Raw genomic sequence first — 25120 nt, forward strand, 5'->3', positions numbered from 1 at the left:
TGTACAGCACAGACGAAAGGTAGACTCTTCCTTACACCAGAATTCCACAGTTCCCACCCACAACTTCCAGCTCCAAGACACAGGGAACATCCTAGAAGAACAGGAGGTATTTGTAGGAAGGGGTAGGAGGTGTTCTTTGAAGGAGGGAATTCTGTAATTATACTACCCGTACACTTCTCCTCCAGTGTAGGCCCCGGAATTATGGCCACTCCAGTGCACTCCTTCCGGCCCCGGAATTATGACCACTTCCGGGGGAAGATTAATTCCCTTTTATTGTATATTTAAACTGGTGTCTCATAAACCATTTAGCAAAATATTCTCTTTTTTCTACTTTATAGTATTTTTGGTTTGTTTGCCTCATTGTATGGTTTCTCTGGTTCAATGTATTTTGCCTAGATAGATTAGACATTGAAGACAAAAACAAATGTTCATAACAAAACATTCAATATTGAAAAGAAAATTCAAAACCCATCCATACCCAAAAAATCATTTTCTGAAAACACAAATAAGTAATCACGTTTCCCATTAGTAGGAAAATGGTTCAAATAAACAATACTTCTTTTTTTTGCACTTGCATTTAATTACATTTAAAGTAATTAAAATTTGTGCATATGGTTGTACACATATTTACAATAATTCAATTAATATGTTCAATTAGTAATAAATAAATAAATAAACAAACAAACAAACAAATAAATGGTTTATTTTTGTTAAATTCTAATAAATTCAACAGCATTCATCAAATTATATTAGCTATACCATTGGTGTGACTCATAGCACCTCCAGCAGGTTAGGAAATTTGGGACTTGGTCATTTGGGAGATAATATGAATTAATATCTGTCAATTTATAATGTATAAGTATTTATATAATTTTCTAATTTTACATGTTTGGTTCAATTTGACACTCACACAATCATAAACAATGTGTGTAAGGGTGCATGATGTGAACTCAACAGAAATGCTGGTTTCAGGAAAAACTAGACTATTTTGTAGCCTAAAAAATTATAATCATTCTCTAGGTTCTAAAAATATAAGTGAATAAAATATATATTTAATTATATATTTTAAAAATAGTCTGTCCAATGCAAGAGAAATATTGAACACTAAACTTTAAGCTTCCCTGTTGCTGTTAGAAGAAAGTCCATATGGTTCAATTATATATTCATATTTCTGAAACATGTAAATGATTAGCAGTAGTAAAGAAAGGACTTAGTACATAAGTCTTGTTTAAGTAAAATATGGTCAGGAATTTCAATATTCCTTTATACAAGTACATATATGTGGAGAGAGATAAACAAACATCTGTTTCTATTTACTTTGGCTTTTTTTGCTTCCCTCTTAGCTTGCCGAGGTTTCCTTGACCATCTGGCTGAGGCAATGGAAAAAAATATCTCATGGCACTGTCTTTACAGCCCAGAGGATTATTTAACCAGCATACATAGTGCTACACATTATGCAGTGCATCAGAAAGGAAACAATTATCTCTACCATCTAACATCTAAATTACACTAGCTGTGGCTGTTTAACACTGACCTGGTCTTGCAAATTGAAATAATCATCCAGGCATAAGGCCATTCTTATTTATTTCACATAAATGTTGCACTGACTGTTGCCAGCAAATAGCTTTAGTCTTGGCCAATAAGTTCTCTTAAGCATCCTACTCTGCTCTGATTCTTGCTGCACACACAAATATACTGTCTTTTACTGTCTTTTTCATGCTCACTTTATTATCTCAGTTTTAAGACTTGAAATATTAAGCAATACAACAATGATTTAATTACAAATAAGCACAAAAAAAATGCACTTACACACATACTGTAAGTATACAATCGTGCCCAGTGAACCATGCCTTATTTGCCACATGCTGTCATTTTCACTTACCCTGAGTGATAAATGGTGTATTCTGCAGAAGATATAAAATTTCTGAAAGTCACTTCTAATATATCGTCTTCCTATGTTCCATCAGTGAGTGTGATGAATTATTAACTCCAAAGCAGTGATAATTAGGCTGGGTCCTGTGGTGTTACTGAGAGAAACCAGAGAATGACACAAAGTTGCTCATCAGGACAACCAGTTCTATTCTCTGAAAAAGAAGTGGTGCAGACTCCAACCCTTAGACAGGACACATTCCCATAAAACTTGGAAACTTGCCATATAATTCTGCACCTCCCACTTTCTGGAGGGAAAGAGAAGGAAACAAATGCAAAGAGAAAAAAAACAACTCGATGAAGACTTACAAATGAGAAACAGATATCCTCGGCTGTATGAGGAGAGTTATGTCACAGCCAAAACCATTCCTTAACTTCTTCTAGAAACAATTTTTCCCAAGATGATGATAATTATTTATTTATTATTTTGTTTGTTTAGAAATTGTTTCTTCTTTACATATGGATTTAATTTCAGGAAAATGTATCCATTGTATTACCTAATATCTCTTTGTTACTTCATTTTTACCAGCTGTTTTTTTTTTTTTTCAACTTGTAACCTAACTCCCCTCATTTGTTCAAATAATTGTCATCCTATTAACACAGATCCAGAAACTCCAGATGAAACAGATAAGGTAAACTAAACACAATGACACAACATATGTGTGTGTTTGCCAGGTGTACACAATCTTTTAGCTATACAGTGCTTAATGAACTTCTACCATTTAGGTCTACCTATATGTGTGAATTAACATTTTCACTCTGGTGTCTAATAATTGGTTTCAATTATTTTAATAAATGTAGCAATGTAATCAATGTAATATTATCAAATGTATTCATTTACCAGTTAAGATACAGTCATTTAAAATGACAAATTTAGGACTATCCTGATTTAGCATACTTAAATCACAAAGAAAGTGCTATGGGAATACAAAAGGCAAACTGATGCTCTGTCTCATTGCATGATAGTGATGTTCTCTGCTATCAAAGCTGACTGTTAAATCTATATCCATAATCTGCTGTTGCTACAGGCTGAAAATGTCAGCCTAGACTTCTCTAACTAGAAGGCTATCACTAACCAGAGCTCATCCTAGGGGATCCCCAGATGTTACCAATCCAACTGTAACATGTAATCTTTCCACCATTTGTTGTTAAAAAGACCAACCAACCAATATTAAAGTGCTGTATATGTAAAAAAAGCTGATGAAAAAAGGGTAAACAATCAAAGCCATGGCACAAGCATGGAATATAGCCCATAGGACAATTGGGAAGGTCCTGAAAAAAAGAAATTACAAGTGTACCAACAACCTGACACGGACAGGTCAGCCAAATTGATGGAAAGAACAAAGTGCGGTGAAAGAATGGATATGCTGATGATCCAAAACATACATGCTCATCTGGTCAGCACAGTGGTGGTAGTGTCATGGTTTGAACTTGCATGGCTGATTTTTTAACAGATTCACAAATTTTATTAATGATGGAATCATGATGAAAAATCTATAGAAACATTCAGTCTACAAGTTTTCAGACCATCCAATCTAATTGGTAGGAGAATCACTCACACACTCCCAGCACAAAGCACTTAGTCAATGACACAACCATGGTGGGTCTCATCAGCATGAATGAGTCAGCGTACAGAGCAGAGATGCTAAATCTAACAGCCTGGTGTAGAGCCAACTACCTATCTCTGAACATTGACAAAACAAGATAGGTGTTTTTTGACTTCAGGACCATTCATGACAAAGTGACCATTCTCTGCTGCACATTGAAGTTCAAGATCATCAAGACCACTAAATTCCTTGGTGTTCACAAGGATCTTCATCTGGTGACAACATGCTAAGCTTCATTGCCAAGAAAACCCAGCAGAATCTCTACTGCCGAAGAAAAGCCCATATCCCAACACCCATCCTGATCATGTTTTATAAAGGGAACATTGAGAGTATCCTGAGTAGCTGCATCACTGCCTGGTTTGGGAACTGCATCGTCTCAGATCACAAGACCCTGCAGTGGATAATCAGAACAACTGAGAAGATCATCTGAGTCTCTCTTCCCTCAATCACAGACTCTAAACAAGACTGTGTAACAATTTTTACCCCAAGCCATCAAACACACACTCATATTCAGGACAACCAATATAAACACAGTTCATATGATATCGTTTGCATATCTCACTTTAATGATGTTAATAGCAAACAGATATGCTTACACTGCTGCTATCATTTGTAACTATCATGTGGTATGTAGGTTTGTTTACAGATCACCTTTTTTTGCGCAATGGTTCATTCGGTCTGTATACTGGTCTGCGCTATTTTGTGTATCTGTGCTGTATTGTATTGTATTGTCTGTCTGCACTGTCTTTGTCTTACAAAGTTTACAGTAGGTTGCACACTATGTACTTTATGTGGCTAGGATACCTTAGCCATAGCTCTGTGTTTTTTAATGTAGCTCTGTGTTGTCTTATGTATCTCTCTGTTGTTTTATATAACTCTTTGTTGTTCTTATTATGATGGTCCTGAAGGATCATTGTTTCATTTCACCATGTGATGCATCATCTATACTGTATATGCTTGAAATAATAATAAAAGCTTCTTGACATGTCTGCAATGAAGATAACTGGGTCAAACAATTAACATCAATAATCCAATATCCAAACATTAATAAATGTGTTTTATTGCTTAATGACATGTATACATCTATATATTTAATTCAAATTTTAACCAATACATAGGGATGTAAGAGAAGTATAATAGTAATGTAAAGGATATGACAACCCCAAAAACTGCAAGCGCATTTATCATTTATACAGAAGATATAAAATATAAAATAAAACAGCTATATACAGGTAATACAATGCAATAATTTCATCAACAATACATTATGATAAAAAACATTGGCTAAAATATCACATGTAAATATTTTACATATATTTTAAATCATTGCTCCCTCTACAGGTCCAAAATAAGGCATATATTTGTCCATCTGTACAGTCACAGCGCCAGCTACTGGTTTACTTTACATAACATTGTACTTATACAGTATAAAACTTATTTTCCCTAATTTACATATTACATTTTTCCCCATTTCCCATTTATTAAAATAGCTTTATAGTATTGCCCAATAACTCTTAAACCTTAGAAAACACTATGCTTTGCATTCAGTTCCTTATTTAAGATTTCTTTGTTGTTCTTACTGTACTTCACGGTTTTTCTATAAACCTTTAGTAATTTTGGCTCATTCAAAAAAATGTTGGCTAACCAATCATCCCTCAATCATAGCTGATCAAAAAACTGGGCCTGAACACGTCCCTCTCCAAATAGATCCTGGTCATCCTGACTGTCAGACTGTCAGTCTGAATCTGCATTTGAAAAACCACCACACTGAGCAGTGGATCCCCAGTAGCCCATAGTACTGTGTGCTCAGTTCTCTGGTGTTCACTTTGCTGACTCATGACTGTGCAGCAATGCACAGATAGAACCACATCATCAAGTTCATTGATAACATGAATGTGGTGGGTCCCCTCAGCAAGAACAATGAGTCACCATACAGAGAGGAGGTGCAACAGCTAACAGCCTGGTGTAAAGCCAAGAACTTGTCTTTAATGTGAACAAAAAAATTAGATGGTTGTTGACTTCAGGAGGGAATGGAGCAACCATTCTCCATTAAACATCAACAAATCCTCCATGGAGGTCATCAACCGCACAACGCTATTGAGCTAGCGGGACGACACACACTCCGGGCGGATAGGACATTAGATGGCTCCTATAAGACCAGAGGCGGTGGATTGTGCATTTATGTTAATAAAGCTTGGTGCACGAACTCTGTTATTGTTGGGAGACATTGTTCAGCTAACCTGGAGTTTCTCATGGTTAAATGTAGATCGTTTTATCTACCGCAGGAGTTCACTTTCACCATTATAACTGCAGCTTAAATTCCCCCGATGCTGATGCCAAGCTAGCTATGAAATAACTTTATGCGGCCATCAGTAAACAACAGAATGTTCATCCGGAAGCTGCGTTTATTGTTGCGGGTGATTTTAATCACTCAAACCTAAAGGCAGTGCTCCCCAAATTTCACCAGCATGTTTTCTGTCACACCACAGGGAACAAAACCTTAGACCATGTATACACAAACAAGGCTATGGTTTACGTTGTGACCCCCCTCCCCCACCTGGGACAGTCAGATCACCTCTCTTTGTTCCTCACCCCCAAATATGCACCCCTCATCAATCGAGTGAAGCCATCAGTGAGAACCATCAAGGTCTGGCCCGCAGATGCAGATTTCACACTCCAGGAAAGGTTTCAAGACACAGACTGGAGTACATTTGCTTCTCAGGCCACCAGTGACACTCACACGGACATTGACTGTTACACCTCCTCTGTACTGGATTACATCAATACTACTATAGACAGTGTTACTACTCAGAAAAAGATCATCACATACTGTACCCAAATCAGATCCATGGATAAACAAGGAGGTGTGCCTCCTGTTGAAGGCACGCACTACTGCCTTCAAATCAGGCGCCGCACAGCCTACAGCACATCCAGAGCTAACCTGAAGAGGGGCATCAAAGAGGCCAAGCACTGCTACAAGCGGAAGATAGAGGAGCATTTTTCCAACTCTGACCCTCGACGCATGTGGCAAGGCATCCAGGTCATCAGTGATTACAAATCCTCCCACTCCACCCCTGCTGCCACTGATGTCCTCTTCTTGAATGAGCTTAATGACCTTTATGATCGTTTTGAGAGAGACAACAGAGAAACTGCCACCAAGCTCAAACCCTCGGCTGACCACCCTCCAATAATACTCTCCTCCACAGATGTCTGCAACGCACTGAGCCGGATCAGCGTACACAAAGCTGCTGGACCAGACAACATCCCTGGACTTGTACTCAGGGCATGTGCTGAGTAGCTCGTTGGGGTCTTTACTGACATCTTCAACCTGTCTCTTGCCCAAGCAGCTGTTCCCACTTGCTTTAAATGCACCTCCATTTTGCCAGTGCCAAAACACTCCAACCCAACGTGCCACGAACGACTACCGCCCTGTAGCACTGACACCCATTGTCATGAAGTGCTTTGAGCGGCTGGTCCTAGGTGACTCTCTGCCACCCACATTGGACTCTCACCAGTTTGCCTACCGCATCAATAGGAGCACAGAAGATGCAGTTTCCATGGCACTGCACTCTGTGCTCACACACTTGGACAATAAGAACACTTATGCACGTATGTTGTTTGTTGACTTCAGCTCAGCATTTAACACCATCATTCCATCCAAGTTAATAGCCAAATTAATAGATCTGGGCATTAACACCCCAACTTGCAACTGGATTATGGACTTTCTGACCAACAGACCCCAGCAGGTTCGATCAGGCTCCATCTGCTCAAACACCATCACACTCAACACTGGTGTACCACAAGGCTGTGTGTTGAGCCCCTTCCTCTACTCCCTCTTCACCTCCAACTGCAGGCCTGTGTATGGATCTAACTCATCATCAAGTTTGCAGATGACACTACAGTGATCGGTCTCATCACCAACAATGATGAGAGTGCCTACAGGGAGGAGATCCAGCACCTAGCCACAAGGTGCAATGACAATAACTTGCTCCTTAACACCTCCAAGACAAAGGAGCTCATTGTGGACTTCAGGAACGCGACAAGAGGCACACATGACAACATCCACATCAATGGGATGACTGTTGAACGCGTTTCTAGCTTCAAGTTCCTGGGGATTTACATCTCGGCGGACATGTCCTGGACTACCAACACCTCCAGCCTGGTCAAGAAGGCTCACCAGCGCCTCTTTTTCCTGAGGACACTAAAGAAAAATCAGCTTTCCTCGGATATCCTGGTGAACTTCTACCGCTGCACGATAGAAAGCATCCTGACCAGCTGTGTCACAGTCTGGTACGGAAGCTGCTCTGTTGCAGAGCGCAGGGCATTCGTGGCATTCTTAAGGATTCCTCTCATCCCGCCCATAGACTGTTCTCACTTCTGCCCTTCGGCAGGTGTTTCAGGTGCCTCTGGACCAGGACCAGCCGACTAAAGAACAGCTTTTTTCCTAGAGCTGTCTCTTTACTGAACTCTGCCCCTTGCTGATCCTACTGTCCTTCATACATTGTTACATCTCCCCCCTCACACTTCGTTATTGTGCTAATGGACTGTTTACACAAATGGACGTTATTGCACTAATGGACTATTACACAAACTATGCTCACTTGCACACTTGCTCTCTTTTTTTGCATTGCTGCTCACCATTGCCTTATCATTGTATATACCCACCTGATTTCTGTTTATAGTAACAGCAATATATTATACTAATAGCCATATATTTTGTTTATAGCACATAACATTTTGTAAATTTCAGTTTATACTAATAGCCATCTGTATATTATGTTCATAGTACATATATATTCATCTGTATATTACGTTCATAGTACATATATATTCATCTGTATATTATGTTCATAGTACATATTTATCTGTATATTATGTTCATAGAACATACACATCTGTAAATTACTGTTTATAGCATTAGCCATATATTTTGTTGCATCCTTCTGTAAATTTCAGTTATAATTATAGCCATCTGTATATTATGTTCATAGTACACACACATCTGTAAATCATTACCAAATATTACCATTTTATTTAACTTATCTAAGTCTTGTAAAAACTGTATATCCTGCACTTGCTGCTATTGCACTCTGGTTAGACCCAAACTGCATTTCGTTGCCTTGTACTTGTACATGTGTAATGACAATAAAGTTTATTCTAATCTAATCTAATCTAATCTAATCTAATCTAATCTAATCTAATCTAATCAAGCGTACCAAATTCCTTGGTGTTCATCTTTCAAATAATGAACTCACCTGGTCTCTGAACAGCAGCTCCATCACCAAGAAGGCTTGTTCAAGGACTAGGTGATCAGCATCTCTATTTTCTACAGGCTGAGGAAAGCCAATCTTCCGTCCCCCCACCCTAACATTCTACAGAGGGTCCATCAAGACCACCCTGATCTGCTGCATCACTGCCTGGTTTGGGAAATTGCTCCATCTCAGACTAAAAAGCCCTGCAGTGGATTGTGAAGACAGCTGAGAAAATTAGTCTTTTTTTGCTCAACTTATTAACATTTGCACCAAGAACTGTATCTGCAAAGTAACAGCATTGTGGATGATCCCATGCTCCCTTCACACACACTCTTCACACTCCTGCCATCTGGAAAATGGTACCAAAGCATTCAGGCCCTCACAAACAGACTGTGTATTAGATTCTTCTTCAAGCCATCATAGTCATCAACACTCGGGGACTTGACTAACACACACACTCGTACTCAACTATTCATCTTTGTTATCATTCTGCAAATTTACACAGTAATTTTTGACATTTTTTAATGCTGCTACATTGTTTTGCACACCAACAGACTGTATACTGGCCAGTGTTATCTTTATGTATTTTCTTTTTGTCTTGAAGTACTTGTGTTGCCTGTTTACTGTGTATTTACATTTTATATTTTAATATACAATTTTAATGCATATTATCGGGGGCACGGTGGCTTAGTGGTTAGCACATTCGCCTCACACTTCCAGGGTTGGGGGTTCGATTCCCGCCTCCGCCTTGTATGTGTGGAGTTTGCATGTTCTCCCCGTGCCTCAGGGGTTTCCTCCGGGTACTCCGGTTTCCTCCCCCGGTCCAAAGACATGCATGGTAGGTTGATTGGCATCTCTGGAAAATTGTCTGTAGTGTCCGTAGTGTCCGTAGTGTGTGATTGCGTGAGTGAATGAGAGTGTGTGTGTGCCCTGCGATGGGTTGGCACTCCATCCAGGGTGTATCCTGCCTTGATGCCCAATGACGCCTGAGATAGGCACAGGCTCCCGTGACCCGAGGTAGTTCGATTAAGCGGTAGAAAATGAATGAATGAATGAATGAATGCATATTACCCATTTCATAATGATTGACAATGTGATTAAAAAATTAATACTGAAATGAGGTCAATGAAAAACATGTATCTTGTTATCATAGGATCTTAATTCCTCTGACTTGGACCATAGGATACATATTACTATCATAAGAAGAGAGGAACAAAGTACTGCATTACATAGGCAGGCAAAATAAGTTTGTCTAATGATTTTAAGTTTGTAACAAGCTGGACTGCTTAAAAGGAGAAGTAAAAGTGTTGATCCATTAAAAAGGAAGAAATAAGGAAGACTGCTAAGACGTAGGTTGTTCTGATCTGGTGCAATATCAGCCCTTTAGTTTTAGAAAACCCACATTGTACGTGGGTGACCTAAAGGGATGTGGAGACATCTAGTGGTGGTAAAGAGAGTTAGATCAATGGCTTGATGTTATAATACTCTACACACAGAAACCCAGAAATTGTGCTGGTTAAGATCTCTTACTGCGATACAAATCATTTATTTATACTAATTCAAAATGTACTGGACCACCAGTTTACTGTTAGGAACAGCTAAATATTGATAGAAAGATGTGTATTGGTATTATATTTGTTTTACTGTATAATAGTAGCAAGAAGAAAAAGATGAAATTTTATAAAACATTTCCTTTATTCAAGATGTGTTCCCTTGATAACACATGAAAAACCAAAGCAATCTGACTCCAAATCAATGTAAAAAAGTAACACTTGATATAAAAAAAAAAACACACATTAAGTAGTTCAATGTTGTGATCATGTGTACCTATGGAGAAGATGGTTACACATGAACTGCATAGAAATTCAGAAATGACACTTCTGGCCTAACAACCTAAACTAAACTATATCTATTAGCAAATGCAAGGTTATTTGCTTTCAGAGCAGTTGGATTCCAAAATATCAAGATATGATCTAGTAATTGTAAAGTACATGCTTTTGATCTCCAATGCAACATTTGCTGCAGTGCCCCGAGTTTGTTAATAACGAAGCAAAAAAAGCTAAACGTATTCCTTCTTAGAGTCTTTAGTTCTTGTAATGTGCCCAGTCCTCTTGCTTTGAATGTGAGGTTGACGTAAAGGTGAATATTTCCTTGCTGGTTTGCTTGGCTCTGTTACTTCATTGCCATATGTTGAATATGTCAAGCTTTTCTTTTTAGTCACTGTGCTGCAATAACAAAATATAAAATATATATTAAATATAAAAACCCATTTGGTTATGAGCAGGATATTATATAATGGCCTTACACTGACTCAATGTTATTTTTCATTCAATTCTTTAGGTTTGATATTAGATGTAGTAAAAAAAATAATAAAATTGTTAAAAAGAAGCGAAGAAAAAAGAAAATGAAAGTCATTTTATTAATAATGAATTACTAAAGTAAAGCGATGGCCTATTATTAGCCTAATAATAAAGCTCTAGATACTATATGAACCTTATATAATTTATATAATTAGACAATTGTACTAGTGAATAGATGTTTTAGGTGTGATTTTATCATTGGCTCTGATATGGTTTGAACACTGGGGGGCTGGGGTGGGGTACTGTGATATTTGGTGATAAATAAAATAAATAAAATATCTGGTGATATTTGTCGTCAACTTGTTATTTTGATAGTTATGGGTAAATTGCAAGAAATTTTCTAGCAACAATACAACAATGTTGTATAGCTTGATTGCTATCTGTATCTGATTGCTATCTTACAACATATTATCTTACCTCCTTCTGAGTATATGCTTTGATTTTTTTAACTCTTCCTCTTTGACCAGTGATGCAGAAGCAGTGCTTCACTTCATCTCCAAAGCTACCTGTACTGTGCTCTTCCACTCAAATACAGTAATCTCAAGCATTGTGCTGTGAGGCAATAATTAACAACTATTGGTGTGTTACTGGGTGTTGCAGCTGGGAAATGTAAATGCTTGTTCTGATTATTAGAGGGTTATAAACCCACCCCAAAAGCTACACCCTTGCATCTAAAGGATGTTAATATTCAAATAATTTTCAGTTTTAAGGAATGTCAAGAGTTAGAAAATTTCAATTTCTTGTATCCTGTCCTTGTGTCTTGTCCTTGCCAAAAGATGTAAGTAAATGTGAATTACGGTAAATGTCTACAAAAATCCAAAAGATAATAATTCATAATATATTCATAATATATTGTATGTATATTGTATATTGTATATGTATATTGTATATTGTATATTGTATGTACATATATTGTATGTATATGGTGCAAAAAATGATTATAATATTTGTATAAGGAAAAATAGTTATACCTTGAATGACAGCCCTCCTTTCCTCCAAAAATGCTGAAAATCACTCCACCAGCTGTGAGAAGAATAGACCCACCCCATCCAATATAGATTGCTGGTCCAAGCTCAAACCTATACAGATTGAAAAAAAATTATTACATTTGTTTTTGTTTCATCTGCATTCAAACAGGTTATTGGTACAGGACATACCCTTTACTACATTCTCCCTATAAATGAACTAAAAATATTTAGAACTGTATAGGCTGTTTTGTGTATCAAATTGGTCTACATAGTAAAGACAGAGTTTACCAGTTACCAGTTTACCTGTAGCAAAGGCAAATAAGCCTTTGCAACAGGTAAACTGGTAACTGGTAAACTCTTTGTAACTGAGGAAAGGAACTGAAGGTCTTATTTGATCATGACAGTTACTACTGAGATGATCAAATAAGACCTTCAGTTCCTTTCCTCAGTAGTAACTGTCATTTTAATTCACCCTTGTTTACCCAATATAATATTACCACAACCCAACTGGATGAAATAAAACATAGACTTATTTTTTGTTTATTTTAAACAGATTAATAGCACTCCCCCTATTTTCCCTGCCTGGCTTTTATAATCACAATAAACTTGCAAATATACGGTTTTGTATACATGTCAGTGATGTACAGTATGGTGAGTAAAAATCCTAATTACCCTGAACATTATTCAGTTCCTCTTATAAACACTGGGTTCTGGAGGTGTCTCTCGGCTATCACATTCAGCTAAATTTAATTTATCTCAAAATCAGAATGATTCTCTTATGGTACATGCGATATATAATTCTTATGATATGATTCCGTTTTATTTCTATGTCACTATTATAAAACTATCACTACAATCATTTATTCATTTTGTAATATGTTGATCTAATTCAGGAGTTGTGTTTTTCCTATGCACCTGAAATATTGCAGATATTCTATAAGGAGAAAGTGATTAAGTACTGTGGTGACAAGGATTCAAAGAGCCACAGTCATCCAGGAAACAGTCCTACCTTTATACCTGCCACTACAGTAAAGCTCTCACTTCTTACTAATGAAGTTAACCAAGGGCATTCCCTATCTGTGGGCTCCTCTGCATTTGTCCTTTTTTTCCAAAATAGTATTTTCAAAATTAGGTATATTTTATTAGGTGATTTAACAAAGGAAACAGACATAAACAAGGTGAAATGATTCTTTCTTTAAAATTGATAAATAAGGAATTGTTTCATATCAACATACACAAATTTGCTTATTCGTGTGTTCCTCTCTCTGCAGTCATCGATTTGTGAATATTATCATTAGCTTACATTCCTTAATTCATTAGTGTAGTTTATCCTTACACAAATTAATATTTTAATGTGTGTGTAAAGAAAGTTAGAAAATTGAGTTTTGTTTGTTGGTGTGTGTGTGTGTGTGTGTGTGTCTGTCTGTCTGCATGTCTGTGTGTCTGTGTGTGAAAAATAAGTGAATATGCTACTGTAGCTTTTATTTTCCCCGTTATTTCATATTTATATTTTAAAAAAGAATTAAAAAAAAAAACAGTTTTAAATTGATGAAATCCTATTTCCATTTTTGTATGATGCTCTGGACAGAGACCTCTGTCTAAAGATGTGAGTGTAAATAACTATGTGTTTCTGTGTGTGTCCGGGGGAGTAATTAACATATAGCTTTATTTCCATTTATTTCCTAAGAATGTGTGTGTGCTTCAGTGTGTCACCTAAGACTAGAACATTCTTTAACTTTTAACATACACCTGTATAAATAAATGAGAGACCATTACTTTTTATGACCTAAACATATGCAACTTAATCAAAACCTGTACAAACAAATAAAGAGAACACTTTTCTTAATGCCCCTCTGTCAGGGTGTGTGTATATGGAGGAAGTAGTTAACATATAGATTTGTTGGCATTTATTTCCTGGGAAACGTTTTTTTTTTTTACCTACACCTGTGTCTGTGTGTATATGGGGAAGTAATTAACATATAGTGTTATTGTCATTTAGTACCTAAGACTTTTAAACATCTAAAACATTATTAAACTTTTAACATACACCTGTACAAACAAATGAGAATAAAAATCTTAATAACCCTTCTGTATGCAACTTAACCATAAACCTGTAGAAGTAAATAAAGATGACAATGCACTTAATAGTCTTATTGCAATTTATTACCTGAGTGCGTGTTTGTGTCACATAAGAATTTTAAACATCTAGAACATTATTCCTGAAGAACTTTTATGTATAAATATAGTATTAACTTGATAACTAATTGATCTGAACTGATCTGGAAATAAGTAAAAAATGTAAAAAAAAAAAAAAAAAAAAAAAAAAAAAAAATTCTGAAATAGGTTTGTTATCATATTTTTGCTTTACTGTAGTCTTTTTGTATAGGAAATACTACATCATTGTGACTATATTCAGGAATTTTTATTGCAGTGTTGCCTTTTGGTCCATCTGAAATTCTATTAAAATGATGGAAATATTTTTAAGAACGGTACTTACTTTTGTCCCTGGTAGTTGGGATCAAGAAACTCTGAAACGACCTTATATCCATACCAGCTGTAAGCTAAAGCAGAACAAAAACCTAAAGAGAAGAGAGAATTTATCCTGATATAATCACAGAGAAATAACCATCCACATTTCATTAAAGATTTTATTGAAACTTTGGCGAAATTTACCTGATGTCATATAATTAATCCCTGCAGCAAAGGTAACTTTTGCATTTGTGATTTCTGACCCCCCGAGTTTGGTGCACTTCATCCCTACCAGGGCTAGAATGGCTCCAAATAATCCCAGTAGAATAGCGATGATAATTAAAGCTCGACATACGTGGATATAAGCTGTTTATCAGTAAAAAATAGAAGTACACAATAAATTGACAGTAGCGCATACATGAAAATTAATAATCGATGAAACTGCAAACTCATATAATGGAGTTCATGTGGATTTTTTTTGCTAAGAAAGAAAGAAAGAAAGAAAGAAAGAAAGAAAGATTAAATTGCTGATTAGTACCAATTCCTGATTCAAATGTGGTACAAAACATCCATTTATAAGTGGAGCCATAAACAACACTTTTTGCATAGTCTGGTAAATATAGCTCACTATCATTTGGCCATAAGGCCATCTCCTTGCCCAATTGTGAAGAATCGCCATGCAAAAGCATATGTCTCTTCCTGTCCCTGAGTGTCAGATTGATGTCTTCATTGGTAATTAATTAAACACAGTGCCAGCTAGGCAGGGACACATCTGTTGTTGTTTATCTTCTTTGCAGGGAGAACTTAAGGGCTTACATTGAAGGAGAAACCAGTACTGTTGTCACAAGTATTTAATCTGTGTTTGTCTTTTAGAATGGCATGAGCACTCCATTTTCACCACTTTCATTGCTAAATATGGGCAGGTATTGTATGGTGTGCAGTCCTGTATTTACACTATGTTGTCATATGTTTAGTTGTATAGTTAAGTTGCTCTCACCCCAAATAAAACAAACAAAAAAAAAAACAGCCCAGGACACACCACAAAAAAACAACAAAAAATAAAAAAGACTTGAAATCATATTGTCTTACAAGATTTATTGACCAAAATTGGTCAAAAATATAAACATCTATATATAATATAGCTTCTTCATATTTAAAATAGAATATAAATTACATAACCACCTGACCATCACAGCCATAACCATATGCCCTTCCGTAACTATTGCCAAGTCTCATAAATTATATGGAGATTACTATGCTGTAGCATTATGATTCACCCCCCAGAATAACAATGCCACTGTACACAAAGCAAGTTCCATGAAGATATAGTTTGCCAAATTTGGAAATTTGGAACATGCAATCTCCATGTACACAGAGTGGAGGTGGAAAATCAAGCCCCTAACCCTAGAGGTGAAAAGCCTGTTGTCTCACTGAGCTACCACATCCTCCACCTTAGTATGTTAAGATAATAAATACATAATAGCTGAATAAGCAGACTTACGTTTCAAAGCAAGCAATGTTGGAAAAGCCTTACAGTCAACCATCCCAGTTGAATCAGTGGTACAGTCTTTCCACAGGTTGGAATGGTAGTAATTGGTAGTAATGACTGAAGATACAACCTCTGAAAATGTCCAGTATTCCATCGGCATGGTGGAACAAACCAATATCCATCCAACCACAGATGATACAAAGGAACCAATTTCCAGGTACATTACAAATGTCCTTTTATTCATATTTTTAATGTGCTGAATACCAAGCTAGCAGGTGGTAGTCACAATTTCTCAGCCTTTTCTTCCACTAGAAGAGAGATCATATACCACGTCAGCTGAAAGACTCCCTTCAGGTGAGGTGATTGTGTACACTTGTCACACCTTGCCTTCACGTTAAGAAGGGAGGAGGTGTTTTGGTTTCTGTCATCTAGGATTTCAAGGGCAGAATGACAATAAAGATTGTTTATAATGGACACACATTTTTTTATAAAACACCTGCATTACTTGAGTGTGCCATTATTAGCACTGCCCATATACTGGTAATGTTATTATGCTGTATCAGGTCCCTAGATGAAAAAATCTTTTAGAAGAATCTTAAGAGTTATGTATTTAGCAGTGTATATAAGTTTAATTATTTGGAGAACAGAGGGCATGTTTGGCATAATCCAATTACAGCATTTAAACAAGATTCTAATACCAACTGTGAAAAATGGAATTGGAATGTTATGGTTTTTGAATGCTTTGCTGCAGCAGAACCTGGGCAGATCATCATTATCCACTATGAATTCTACTTGGTATCAAAAGTTGATACACATGTGAGATGAGCTGTCAACCTTGTAACATGACAAAAACATACCAGTAAATTCACCAAGGACTTGCTGAAAAGCAAAAAACTGAGAATTCTGAAATGGCCGAGTCAAATGGCTTTGTTTCATTGTCATGTAGGAGCATCCAAGAATGTCCTATGTTCTGCTTTTGTGCTGTAGAATGCAAATTGTCTGCCAGTATTTTCTGATAACATGCTGCATTCATCTTTCCATCAATTTTTACTAACTTCCCTGTGCCCCTGTAGCTCACACAGACCCAAAAAATTAAGACATCTACCACCATGCTTTACAGTGGGGATGGTGTACTTTTCACCAGAGGCTATGTTGACATAGCTTTTTTGGTTCTAAAAATAATTTAAAATTTTGGTCTCATCACTCCAAATGACTCTGTTCTAGAAGCTGTAAGGCTTGTCTAGGTGCTGTCTGGCATAGTGACGATGGGCTTTTTGTGGCTTGGGTGCAGTAATGGCTTTCATTTGACAACTCAACCATGCAGGTCATTTTTGTCCAATTCCATCCTTATGGTGCGCCTTAAAACAACACCACCACTTTTTTCCAGAGCAGCCTATATTGATCTCAAAGTTGATTGTGGGCTTTTCTTTGAGTCCTGAACAATTCTTCTTCTGTAGTGGGTGAAAGCTTTCTTGGTCTACCTATTTGTGACTTAGTATCAACAGAACCTCTTATTTTCCAACTCTTTATCAGAGTTTGAACAGTACTGACTGGTATTTTCAAGTGTTGAGATATCTTTTTATATGCTTTTCCTGCTTTATAAAGTTTAGCTACCCTATTATGCAGGTCTGTTTTACAATTTCTTTTAGGGTGTGCAAACTTTTGAGCACAACTGTATATAGCCACAAAAAAAGCAATGAAGTCGATTCTATTAATTGTAATTTACAAACATCTAGGGCCATATTCTGAATTCTTCCATGTTTTAGCAGATTTCATTTCAAACCTAATTGTTTCTTTAAACTAAGCATTAATTGTGGGATATTTTGGATCTCATTCTAACATTTGGATTTAATATAGAAAATCACACTTCCATAGTCGGAAGCTATCTCAGACCATTTTCTTGTTTCATTTGAAATGCATCTTAGAAACGATATATGCACTTTGTCACATCACAGTGTTACAGATAACTTTGTGTCTGCTCCTCTCTCTGATAGAAAGATTTAGCAATAGTCTCCCAGAATATTACTATTTCTGATCAGCACTTAGATTGTTTTACTCCCCTTCGAGAGACTTCTTTGTGTACTTCTTAATTTCACTTTCTTCTTCAAAATTATCAACCTGCATACTAGATCCCTTACTTACATGTTTCTTTAAACAGATAATACCAGTTGCTACTGAACCCTTCTAAAAATAATAGATTCTTCACTTAGCACTGGTTATGTGCCCTTAATCTTTTAAACTGGTGGTTATATGATTAAAAATGACAGCCCTGATTAAAAAACCCAACCTTGACCCCTTTCAGCTGTCTAAATGTAGGCCAACATCAAACCATAATCTCCAAGATCCTAGAAAAGGTAATAGCACTGCAGTTCATGCTCATACCTACATTTCAGTGTAGGTATGAGCATGAACTGCAGTGCTATTACCTTTTCTAGGTAATTATAGATCTAGGTAATCTATGGTGATTATTGTAAACATTCTAAGGTTTTCTTTGGTTTTCCACAAGGTTCTGTTAAGGACACTAACTTATTAAGTCTGAAGAGACAGTGGATGCTTACTAAGTTCCTCCTGCTTAACTCTGACAAGACAAAAGTGCATGTAGTAGAACCACATGCAGTCAGATGGAAGCTTTCTTATTATATATAGTGTACCTCTGGATGGTCTTTCTGTTGAATCATATTCAGTAGTAATATTGTTGTGATTAATGACTCCGGTCCTTTATTTGAAAATAATATCAATCATCTCATCTCAAAAATATTGTTTAAATAAGAAATATGATGCCACTAAATGATGCAGAAATATTACTACTTGGTTCTGATGCTTTGGATTATTGTAATTTGTTACTGTTTGGATGTTTGAGTAAAAGCAACCTCCAGCTCCAGTTAGTCCAGAATGCCAGACATTAGAGACATTAACACATTACTATATATATATTATTATAGATTATAGATTATTTAATGTTTTGTGAGGTTTCTTTTTGAGCCTGGCTCAAAATTTCTTTTCCTTGCCACCTGTGTCTCAGGCTTGCCTATTAGGGATGAATAATAATTCAATTTTAAACTTTATAATTATGATTTCTGTAAAGCTGCTTTGAGACAATGTCCATTATGAAAAGCACTATATAAATCGAATTGAATATTGTACTTTAATTTGCACATGTCCTTAAATAGGCATACACCCTTCTGATATCAAATGTAGTATTATTTTTTGCAAACAAACTTTTATTTTAAAACAAACTTAAGTAAATATACTAAAATTTAATAGAATTTAATATATACTCACAAACATTAATGCAACAATTAATGCAACAATTAATTAATTAATTAATTAACAATTAATACACTCCCCTGCTAAAATTACAGCCTAATGTGTTGTATAAAAATTCAAGTGGGTTTCCTTTTGAGGGAACTCGGTGCATTATGGGAACGCTCCTTGCAGAATCAATGTCTAAAGCATTTGAAGTTAGGTTAGGTCAGTGGTGAATTCAGAGTTTGCGCTGACCTATTAGTTCCTCTGGAGCTCTCGTTTGCACTATTATAAACTGTTGTAGAAAAGACATTATTTACATTTACATTATTTACTGTAGAGTGTCAAATGAGGATGGGTTCCCTTCTGAGTCTGGTTCCTCGCCAGGTTTTTTCCTCATATGATCTCAGGGAGTATTTCCTTGCTGCCGTTGCCTCTGGCTTGCTCATTCAGGATAGGGATAGATATATAGTATTTTAAATTTCAAATGTATATTTTTTTAATTAATTTTAAACTTGAATTATATGTATTCATTTATTTGTTTTTATTCTTAATTTTTCTTCTTCCTATCATTATATATATATATATATATATATATATATATATATATATATATATATATATATATATATATATATATATATATTCATTCATTCATTTTCTACCGCTTAGCCAAATTACTCGGGTCACAAGACCGTGTCAGCACTACATTACATTACTTCAGCTTCGTACAGAAAGTGCTCTGTGTATGTTGCTGTCAACTGTCTGTATTATTGTCTAAAAAAATTGCAAAAGAGGATATATGAAGATTAGGGTCTTTTTTCTTTTACCCCTCATAAGTTCCTCTCTCTCTAAACTGCATTCCAAGCTATAGATGGGTGTTTCTAGTGCTGAAACCCTTCCTCTTGAACCTCAAGTTCTACCTTTGTTGGTGCCCTACATTAATCATTAGGGGGGTGTTCTTGCCCTCTTTTCGAGTTGGTGCTCCAGGTCTTGCCCTAGGCAGAGACCAGATTTCTCTCACAGAAAACAATTTACATTCCAGAGTGCATGGGTACAGGATTATTTCAAGGTGCTCTCGCTGTTGTTGGCACAATAGATGGCATCATAACATCAGCCATGAGGCAGCATCTCTTTCCCTTTTAAATAAACCAAAGACTTACCTAGGTAACCTGGTGTAGTTTTTATTCATTTACATAGCTTGTATACATTAAAAATGAAATCGAAATGCAACACACACCAGTACGCAAGACTGTGTGAAAGCAAGAAAATTTAACAGATGATATTCAACAGAAAAAAAATCTTTCACCTTTTAATTAATACTTTTTATAAGTTTTGCTTGCATCACAGTACTCGACTATTTTAGCCAAGAGTCTAGAAAACTACATATTACCAGATGTCTGCACATTCATTCTAAAATATTATTTTCATTTTTGAAATTTTATTCTAAACTTCCTTCTTTATAACACCCCAGATTTATCACAGTCTGTTCCCAAAAAAAAATTTAGGTGTGCTTTAAATCCTGATATATTACCAGGGGTGTGTAGACTTTTATACAAGAATGATTTAGGTATAAACAGAAAACATTGCTTATAACTTTCTGCTTCCAATGTTAGCATACTGTACATTATTTAGGATGTTGGAGTCATAGACACTTCAAATTCAAACAAATGAATCTCTGTCAGCCAGAATGATAGAACTTCTTGATGCTTGGTTACTCAGTTCGCTGGAGAACCCAGATTGAGTTGATGCTGCATCATCTATGATGTATAATGTTTGACCTTTCTTCTGTCTCTTGTATGTCTTAGGAACAGTGTATTTTCTTGAAGCAGAAATGTCCATTTCTCTACAATAGAAAGACAAAAAAAAAAAACTTGATTGAACATCACTGTATCTCAACAAATATGTTTTTAATTGTTTATCTAACACTAATACAATTAGATTTCTCATTATAGATTCATCAAATGAAATTCAAAAATGTGTTGCATGCATGAATGAGTGCAATAGGTGGGTCACATTTATTAAGATAACAAATAAGTATCAGCAGAAATCTTAGAGCTTAGGCAAGAGTTCCAGGTAGGAATAATCCTTCTCCCAAATATCAGTTATTTCCTAATTCAGTTGTATGTGAAATGTTATATCTAAATGTAAGCATAAATGTGGTACCATGTGAATCAAGTGAATCCCAGGGGACTTGGGCTATAAGGCAGGGGACCACCTATATGAGTGTTAGCTAACAGAGTACTGTTTAACAATGTACTTGTCATGGATGGCTTGGACATAAACAAACCATTCCGGAATGCCAACTGGTTTGTTTATGTCCTGTTTATGTCTTGTGTTCTCATGTGTTTTCCCCACCCAATCCTTATCCCATTCCTGCCTCTGCACACCTGTTACTTATGTTCCAATAATTTCATACCTTGTTTATTCATGCTGTCTTGTGTGTGTTTTTTGTGTGTGTCCTTTCTTCTTCTTACCATGGTATTTGTTAGGGATGAGCGAGTACAGCATTATCTGTATCTGTATCTGTTAACCATATGAATGATCTGTATCTGTATCCGTACTCGGAGTGGGTGGGGACTAACTCGGAAGTAGGCGGGGAAATTGTCTTGAAATGGGCGGGACTTTAACCGGTAATAATTAATTTGTAATATTTATAACACTAGCTTACTACCTTTATGTTTTTATGAAATACAGCAAAAACGAGTCAGACACTCAGTGTCTGGTTACTGGTTAGAGACAGCTGAAAATTTAAAAAAGAAAAAAAATCTCCAACAGGCAGAGACGCAATGTGAGTCGCATTCTACCAAGCAAGCACCACGTCTGAACGAACCCACGTTTACCAGAACTCTACTGGTTAGTAAGTACGTATTATTAACGTTACAACCCGAAGTAAAAAGCTGAAGAAACCCTAAATGTTAACGGAAAAGACCCGCGAAACCGAGTGACTGAGGGAGAGACAGAGAGCTCTTCTGTGACTGTGAGTGAGCAGAGCGAGACACAGCAACACAATACATCTGTATGTGTGTAGGGGAGGGGCGCTGTGACTAGCCTATCACAGAACGCTGACACAATCAGATACCCAATGATGATTTTCATTCAATCCGAGCACAGATATTGACTCGTATTACTCGTATAATACTTGTACTCGGCAGTAGTGCTTTATCCGTACCGGATACTCGTTTCAGCCGAGTATCCGGCTCATCTCTAGTATTTGTGTAATGTTTTTTTTTGTTTTCTGTTTCCCTGGATCGTGTTGTGTATTTTTGTTGCTTTTTTTGATGACTAGTGTTTTTGATGTGCCTGTTGGTTTAGTTATTTTATTAATAAAAACCCTAATCAAATACGTATGTATGTTTTACCTATTTGATATAAGCACACTATAGAGAGTCACAGCATACAGAGCAGAGCCCAGAAGTATGCCAGCACTGCCCACCAAACCAAAGAATACTGGCACACCTATATAATACCTATAAAAGAACAAAAAAGGATTGGTAAATGTATTTTCTCTTATTAGTCTTTATTAACCTCATTAATATCCAGTTAGTATATAATGGCTACTTTAAGCTTACATTTGTAATGGAAAAGGAGTAATAATTAAATAAAATTAAAAAAAGTGGAAAAATATAAACAGAGGTGACTACCTTAGGAGGCGTCTATCAGGCATGCGTGAAAAAGTTGTAGTGCCCAGTCTACCTGTGAATAAGCAATAAGCAGCAAGGCAAGACACACCTTCAGGGAGAAAAATACAGTCACGATTTGAGTCACGATACAAAATGCACACACAAAAATCTTTTGAACGTTTTTTTTATATTAATTTTCATACCTCCAGTAAAATGTAGAACAGTTCCTAGTAGTAATATTTTGCGCTTGGTTTTCTCCCGTCCACCAATATATGTACAGTTCATCCCAAAGAAGCAGAATATGGCGGCGAATAATCCCAGAAACATGCCAATAAGCAACAATGCCCGTACAGCTCGTATTGCTCCTGTTCAGAAGAAGGGGGTGACACTGGTGCCAACTAAATTAAGAGTGTGAATCATGATCCTTTTTACTTAGACAAAGACAGATGTCTCTTCTATAATGATAAATCTGTTGTCTATTATTATTACACATATGTCACTTTATCTATAATGGCTGAATTATGGAAGGGCCTGTAGAAGGTTACACATATTAAAGAGCAAAATGAAAATGAAAAAGCTTTTAAATAAAGCTGGGGAATGCAAATATAAGCTTTTATGTGTGTTGCTGATCAGTCTTCATGAGTCACTTTTGTGTTTCAACTCATCATATGCTTCAAGTTAATGACACTGAGTTTTTTTAATAAGATATGCTGTACTGCTACAAGCCAAAGTTCCATTCAATGAGCTATTTTAATGTGCAATATAAATAAGAACACCAAAACAATGAAACATTATACTGTATTGCAGTTTAATAGTAATTAAATACTATAATTACTAAGTGTCAATAATTATTAAGTGTCATGAAACAATAAGGAACATTTCATTTACCTGCTTCCTGTTGGTGAGTGTTATATAAGGGGAATATAAGAATGATTGAATTATTCTGTTACTATTTCTTATTGTTTATAGCCAACAAAATTACTTTTCCTGGGTATTCTTGTAAATCTGAAGGATAAAAAATACTGCAGTTTCACCAGATGTAGGATTATTTAAGAATCATGAATTTCATATTAAGGTTTCATATTAACCTCCTGAGACCCGTGTGCTACTGTTGTGTACATTACAATTTCTACTGACTGTTTTGCTTAATTCATAGCTGATAACTATAAATTTAATCAGTGTTTTCAATGAAGCAGATTCACAAAAGAATTATACCTAACAGTCCTCGTATAAGGTTGCTACAATAAATATATATAGACAATGAAGTTGTGAGAAAATGTTATGTCCTCATGTGAGGACATTCGGGTCTCAAGAGGTTAAGATCAACTTTCACATTATGGTGTATATGCAAAAGGACACACTCCGGACTATATAAATACGTTCATCACATGTTCATGGAAAAATAGAGAGAAATCTCACATTATCAATGCCTTTTATCAAACACAGTTGTTTCACATAGCTGTGGCTTGTAGGTCAACTTACCCTGTTCTGAAGTATTTCCAGGCCTCACAACCCACATGATGTCCAAATTCCTGCAGTTGGCCACATCGCTGGAGTCTATATAGCAGTCTCTCCAAAGTGTCGACCAGTACCATGCAGCTTTAATGATCCATGAGCCTCCTTGACCACCTATGTAGCTAACTCTCCAATAATCCATTCCCACTGTGCAGGACACCAAACCCCAACCAAGACTAGATATCACGAAGCCAAGCACTTCTATAACCATCCTATTCATTGTTGTCTTCTTCAAGGTTCTGATCCTTTTTTTTAAAAGTATGTCTAGTACTGTGTAGAGTAACAGGTTTAAACATGAGAAGATTCGGCTTGATTGTGTGCGTGTGTGTGTGTGCGTGTGTGCGTGTGTGTGTGTGTGTGTGTGTGTGTGTTTACTAAACTCGTGTAAGGAAAGAAAATGTGTGAGTGCAGAACGAGGTTTGTTAGCATGAGAATCACAAGGTATGTTTACTGTAAATTTGAAGGAGCATGCACCCAAAATAAAATGAGGCTAGTCTTACAATTGTCCGTTTTCTCTGAAATATGATAAACCAATACTGGGAGAGAATTTAAAAACAAAAAAGATGTATTTGTTGAAAATTTTATACAGGAATTAACCCTGGAAGGGATGCCCCAGTAGAGCAGCGAGCACTATATATAGACATTAGATATTTAACCTAATG

The 25120-nt window shown here is 36.2% G+C and overlaps 2 protein-coding genes across 2 annotated transcripts; both read right to left on the minus strand.

The window, feature by feature from the left end:
* Nucleotides 1-10577: 10577 nt before the first annotated feature.
* Nucleotides 10578-16427, minus strand: cldn10c (claudin 10c). Its single transcript, XM_060875904.1, has 5 exons — nt 16087-16427; nt 14790-14951; nt 14614-14695; nt 12120-12227; nt 10578-11013 (listed from the first exon to the last, which is right to left on the minus strand). The coding sequence occupies exons 1-5, from the start codon at nt 16316-16318 to the stop codon at nt 10848-10850; spliced, it is 750 nt and encodes a 249-aa protein (XP_060731887.1). The 5' UTR covers nt 16319-16427; the 3' UTR covers nt 10578-10847.
* Nucleotides 16428-20484: 4057 nt separating this feature from the next.
* On the minus strand, nt 20485-24821 carry cldn10l2 (claudin 10-like 2). The gene is made up of 5 exons (XM_060875903.1): nt 24426-24821; nt 23147-23308; nt 22965-23052; nt 22683-22790; nt 20485-21166 (listed from the first exon to the last, which is right to left on the minus strand). The coding sequence occupies exons 1-5, from the start codon at nt 24676-24678 to the stop codon at nt 20983-20985; spliced, it is 795 nt and encodes a 264-aa protein (XP_060731886.1). The 5' UTR covers nt 24679-24821; the 3' UTR covers nt 20485-20982.
* Nucleotides 24822-25120: the final 299 nt, after the last annotated feature.

Source organism: Tachysurus vachellii, chromosome 8, assembly GCF_030014155.1.
Source record: "Tachysurus vachellii isolate PV-2020 chromosome 8, HZAU_Pvac_v1, whole genome shotgun sequence".
NCBI classification, from domain to species: domain Eukaryota; kingdom Metazoa; phylum Chordata; class Actinopteri; order Siluriformes; family Bagridae; genus Tachysurus; species Tachysurus vachellii.

Coding starts and splice junctions, on each gene's coding strand:
- cldn10l2 (XM_060875903.1), bottom strand. CDS start 24,678: ATGAATAGGATGGTTATAGAAGTGCTTGGCTTCGTGATATCTAGTCTT. Junction 23,309..24,425: donor TGGAAATACTTCAGAACAGG/GTAAGTTGACCT, acceptor TCTTCTGAACAG/GAGCAATACGAGCTGTACGG. Junction 23,053..23,146: donor TGTTCTACATTTTACTGGAG/GTATGAAAATTA, acceptor TTCTCCCTGAAG/GTGTGTCTTGCCTTGCTGCT.
- cldn10c (XM_060875904.1), bottom strand. CDS start 16,318: ATGAATAAAAGGACATTTGTAATGTACCTGGAAATTGGTTCCTTTGTA. Junction 14,952..16,086: donor AACATTGCTTGCTTTGAAAC/GTAAGTCTGCTT, acceptor ACTGATAAACAG/CTTATATCCACGTATGTCGA. Junction 12,228..14,613: donor CCCAACTACCAGGGACAAAA/GTAAGTACCGTT, acceptor CAATCTGTATAG/GTTTGAGCTTGGACCAGCAA.